The sequence below is a fragment of the Papaver somniferum genome, chromosome 2 (genome assembly GCF_003573695.1).
Source record: "Papaver somniferum cultivar HN1 chromosome 2, ASM357369v1, whole genome shotgun sequence".
Classification (NCBI taxonomy): domain Eukaryota; kingdom Viridiplantae; phylum Streptophyta; class Magnoliopsida; order Ranunculales; family Papaveraceae; genus Papaver; species Papaver somniferum.
The window spans coordinates 54,102,823-54,108,507 of record NC_039359.1 but is presented as its reverse complement, the minus strand read 5'-3'; the positions used below and the strand labels follow the sequence as shown (position 1 = coordinate 54,108,507).

General features: G+C 36.3%; 1 protein-coding gene across 2 annotated transcripts; it reads left to right on the top strand.

The window, feature by feature from the left end:
• On the top strand, positions 1–2,101 carry LOC113347674 (ABC transporter G family member 6-like). 2 transcript variants are annotated; one of them, XM_026591347.1, is made up of 2 exons: positions 1–1,506; positions 1,641–1,705. In XM_026591347.1, the coding sequence occupies exons 1-2, from the start codon at positions 77–79 to the stop codon at positions 1,660–1,662; spliced, it is 1,452 nt and encodes a 483-aa protein (XP_026447132.1). In that variant the 5' UTR covers positions 1–76; the 3' UTR covers positions 1,663–1,705. The 2 variants fall into 2 exon arrangements, with proteins under 2 accessions (XP_026447132.1, XP_026447131.1); XM_026591346.1 differs by having other exon boundaries at positions 1–2,101.
• Positions 2,102–5,685: the final 3,584 nt, after the last annotated feature.

The window sequence follows — 5,685 nt, the reverse complement described above, 5'->3', positions numbered from 1 at the left end:
GATTTTTCTTCATCAACGGAAGTATAAACCTGAACCATCTTGATAAAAACTGTTCCAACCCCTTCAAAAGTAGAACATGGAGGGAGGTGAGATCACTGCTCTACATGTCCATCTAGGGATTGAGTTGGGAGACACTTCGATGACTCAACATAGTGATCTTGAAGAACCTACCAGGAAGATGACGATAAACACACCTGTTACTCCGTTCACTTTCGCGTTTCATAATCTGACATACAGCATTAAGTCACGTAGGAAAATCAAACTTCCTGGTATAGTTTGCCAAAAAGCTGCTAAAGTAATACACGCACCTTCATCGGAAGGAAAAATGTTGTTGAATGATATGTCAGGTGAAGCAAGAGAAGGTGACATTTTAGGTATTCTTGGTCCAAGTGGGTCGGGGAAGTCAACTTTGCTGGACGCACTGGCGAATAGGATCTCTACGGAAAGCTTGAAAGGATCAGTGACGATGAATGGTGAAATACTGGAGGCGGGGATTCTGAAAATGATATCCGCTTATGTCATGCAAGATAATTTGTTATTTTCTATGTTAACAGTTAAAGAGACACTAATGTTCTCGGCTGAGTTTAGATTGCCTCGTTCAACCTCGAAATCTAAGAAGATGGCAAGAGTTCAAGCTGTGATTGATGAGCTTGGGTTGCGTAACGCAGTAAATACCTTGATAGGAGATGAAGGTCATAGAGGCATCTCAGGTGGTGAGCGTCGTCGTGTTTCCATTGGAGTTGATATAATTCATGGTCCCATATTATTGTTTATGGACGAGCCAACATCAGGACTCGATTCATCTTGTGCTTTCATGGTGGTGAAAGTCCTGCAACGTATTGCTCGATCTGGGAGGATAGTCATTATGTCCGTTCACCAGCCTAGTTCCAGAGTTGTTGGCTTACTCGACCATTTGATGTTCCTCTCGCAGGGAGAAGCAGTCTATTACGGGTCACCCACCAATCTCTCAATTTTCTTATTGGATTTTGGTCATCCTATCCCAGAAAATGAAGATAGAACTGAATTCATGCTTGATTTGTATCGTGAACTTGAAGGTGTACCTGGTGGGACACAAAGCATCGTCGAATTCAACAAATCTTGGCAGAAAGCACAGAAAGGATCTACTTTTGATTCAGATTATTCCAAGGGGTTGGGTGGTCTAAGCTTAAGAGAAGCATTAAGTGCTTGTATATTAAGGGTAAACCACATTTACGGTGATGTCAACGGTACTGCTGAAACATCAGCCATCTCAGAGTTTGCAAATCCATTTTGGGTCGAAATCATAGTACTAGCAAAACGATGGTTAAGAAACTCAAAACGAATGCCCAAATGGTTTATTCTTCAAATTGGTGGCGTTGTATTTGTAGGTTCTATAATAGCTAGTTTGTTCTGGCAACTTGATAAAACGGAAGGAGGTATTCAAGAAAGAATAGGGTTCTTCGCTTTTATAATCACGACCATCTTCTTTGGTTGCACAGATGTCCTAGCAGTTTTCCTCCAAGACAGGTACATCTTTATAAGAGAAACTGCTTATAACGCGTACCGTCGCTCATCATACGTTCTATATCGCTCGATTATAGCTATACCGCAATTATTCATCCTATCTATTTTACTAGCATCAATAACGTTCCCTTCTGTAGGTCTAGATGGGGGATACTCTAGTTTCTTGTTCTATTTCTTTGCAATATTCGCATCATTCTGGGCAGGTAACTCGTTAGTCAGTTTGGTCTCTGGGTTAGTTTCTCAAGTTATGCTGGGTTATATCATAGTTATGCCTTGCATTGGTGCATTCCTTCTATTCAGTGGTTTCTTTATTCAGAGAAATCGAATTCCATCGTACTGGATCTGGTTCCATTATGTTTCCGTTGTGAAATATCCATTCCAAGCCGTCTTTCTCAACGAATTCGACAACCCAAGCTTGTGTCTGGTTGAAGGTGTTAATAAGTCATGCTTAGTGACTGGATCGGATATAGTAACAAAGCTAGACGCAACAGATTTAGGCAAGTGGAGTTGCTTATGGATCACTGTCTCTTTGGGTGTTTTCTTTAGAATTCTCTTTTACTTGTCTTTATTGTTTGGTAGCAACAACAAGAGGAAGTAGTGTTGGAAAAAGATTAATAAAAAATAATTTTTTAAAGTTTTAATAAAAAATTATAATTTATTGTTTTCTTTTGTGAATGAAACTTATTAGTTCCACATTGTGGAGTTTCCAATTTTTATTAGTTTTAAGAAACTATATAAACCTTTTAGTCCCATATCGGAGAGTTTTTCTTCTTAAGTTGTATTTGTCAATTATATAAACAAATTCACTACTTTTGTAAAATCTATGGGAAAGGGGTTGCTCTATATTTAGAGGGACCTCTAAGGGAAAAAACATTTTATATTGTTTTCTCAAGTGTTCGAGATTTTCCTTTATGATTTTTTCGGAGTTGCCAACACTACTTCCTGGAGATATCCGTCCTGTGAGGGTTATAGCATCACTCTTGAGTGTAGCCGGGCGCTAATGTCTTAAGGGAAACGTGTTGAACATGTGACTCACTCTGTTTTTCCAAAGTTTTGCCTTGTTGCTGTTGCGGAGATATGGGGAGCTCGTCCGTTTCATCAAATCGATCACTTCCATTATAAATGAGCTAAGTATCAATAACTTTTACTTATTTGATTTTTCTTTTTTTTGATTCTTGCACCCAACAATCTTAAGACATTAGAATTTGTAATAATCGAAAATGGTTGGTTGGTTTGTGAATCATGGATGTTAATTGTGGAGTGAAAAAAAAAAAACGAATTTTTGGTCAGCTGTAGAGTTTCGAGTTTATCTCTTAACCTAGAAGGAATTTCGATGAACCATTTTGACACAACGTAGTAGACATCCTGATAGTTACCCACGTAAAATTTCAGAATTTTTTGAGTTTTGAAAGTATTTTTGTAATATTTCACAAAACAGAGAAACGTTCCTCAAAAATTCTGACGGGCAGAATTTTGTTGTTAACTAAAGTAGTTTTTATGGGGTAACCATGAGTTTTTTGATATGCTGGTTCAAACGAAGTTTATAAATCTAGATATTATCTTCAAAACTCATATTTTATCTGAACTAAGGTTTGTGAGATGTGGTGTATTAGGTGATTGGGAAATTACCGTGTCCGTGGTCAGAGTATAAACGAAGTTTGTGACATGAAATTGAAAAGGAACATGGCTACCAGGCGCATGTGGATGAACACAAATCTTCCAAAACTGACAAAGGAGAGAACATTAAACACAACTCTAAGCGTAGTCTTCATAAGAAAGGTATGTTTCGTAAAACTGAATCCGGCATTACTTTAATTAAGGGTGATTGTTATGTTTGTAAAATTCCTGGCCATACGGCAGTAAAGTGTAGACAACATAAAACCTTAATAAGTAGAAAGCTAATGCTAATTTAGTTGAAACAAATTAGAACGAGTTCATTGACATGATGTCGGAAGTTATTTTAATAACCAATGTGAGAGACTGGTGGGTGGACTCTGGAGCCACTAATTATGTTTGTTGAAACAGAGACCTGTTCACCTCTTATCAGAGGATAAAGGATGTCGAGAAACTCTATATGAGTAACTCATCTGCGACAGACGTTGCATAAAAGGGAAAGGTCGAGCATAAGCTCATATCTGTAATATTCTCACACTGAATGAAGTTTTCATGTTCCGAGCATATGAAAGAATCTTGTATCTTGTTCTCTTGAAGATGGTAAAAGATTGAAGATCTTAATTAAATGTGGAAAACTTGTTATAACTAAGGGCATTGATTTTTTAGGCAACTGTTATAGGACTTAGGATCTATATAAGTTTAAAGGAAAATCTGATGAAGTGAACATAGTTGATCCTTGTGCTTTCTTTTGTGTGTCTTTGAATGTTTTGCATGGTAGACTTGGAACCGTAAAATTATAAGTCAATGCATAAACTGCTTAGCATACGCTACGTACCCAAATTTAGTTTGGATCTTGAACACAAAATGGAAATGAATATGCTATAAAATCTTTTAGCACAAATTTTCATAGTAATTCTAAGCCCTTAGAATTAATTCAGTTAGGCCTAGTTGACATGAGTTCAACCCAAAACCACTATGGTAAAAGATGGTTTATAACTTTCGTGGATGATTGTACGAGGTACTATCTTGTATACTTTCTTAGAGATAAGGATGATGCCTTAGAAGCCTTAAGATGTATAAACTTGAAGTTCAAAACCGATTAGAAGCCTTGAACATAACAACTGTATCCTTAAGAAGATGATAATTTCCATGTTGATTAGTTCAGGATTACCTGCGGCCTTGTGGGGGGAGGCAGTCCTCTTAACTAGTATATCCTAAATATATTACCCTTAAGGATCAGATGAAACTCCATATGATTTATGGAAAGGTAGATGACCTTCTTATGAAGACGTCAAAGTGTGGGGGTGTTTGAATAAGATTGTCATTCCTCTTCAAAGTTTCTTCATATAGGGTATGATGAGTATACTTCTACATATACATTTTTGGTTGTGTGTTCTGATTTTTCATACTTTGGTGTGATTTTTCTGACTTTGTTGTGAATACTATTACATAATCTAGGGATGCTGAGTTCTTTGAACATGTTTATTATTAAACCTGTACTTCATTAGAGATGTGTTGTTGATCCCCTAGATTTATTTTCAAATAGTCAAAAATTATCTTAAAGAAAGATGAAGTTAAGGTTGATCCTGAGAAGTAAAAGAATTAGACTTGAGGATTCTTATGAAGCCGACTTCATAACATGCCTAGCTTAGTCTAAGCCCTGGACTTGTAAAGAAGCCTTGATATCTACTGAAACCCCATTCTGGTAAGAAGCTTCATTTAGTGAAATGGACTCAGTCCGTCGGAACATGACTTGGGAGGTTTCTAGTTTACCTCCAGAGAGTAAGACCATGAGATGTAAATGAGTCTTTAAGAGGAAACATTAGGTATATATAACTGTGGAAAAATAATAGACTAAGTTGGTAGCTAAATGTTATAAACTAAAAGAAGGTGTATATTTCCTTGATTCTTATTCACATGTGACGAGATTTACTTGCGTTGAGATGTTAATTGTTATTGCTGTCATATACAAATTAGAGATACATCAGATGGATGTTAAGGCAACTTTTCTAAAATCGTGAATTAAATAAAGAAATTTACATAGACCAACCTGAGGACTTTGTAGTGAAAGGTTATGATGACAAAGTTTGTAAGTTGAACAAAATTTTGTATGGTTTATAAAATAAGCACGTAAACAGTGACATGGAAAATTTGATCATGTGTAGTGGATTTAAGTTAATGAATCTGACAAGTATATTTAGAAAGTAACTTGTTAAAGATGCATGTGTGATTGTATGCTTGTATGTTGCTGATATGCTTATACTTGATACAAACATAGATGTGATTAATTCCACTAAAAACATGCGCTGAATGAGAACGTTGACTTGAAAGACTTAGGCCATGTTGATGTAATCTTAGGGATGAGGATTAGAAAATAATCTAACACATATGTAGTCTTAGTCATTCTCATTATGTTGAATTTGTGCTTAAGAGATACAACCAGTGTGATTGTAAGCGTGCTTGTACTCCATACGATTATTCTTGTAGACTCAAGAAAAAAGGGTAATGGAGTATCTTAACTTGAATACTCAAGAATCATAGGATGTCTGATGAATTTAGTGAACTGTA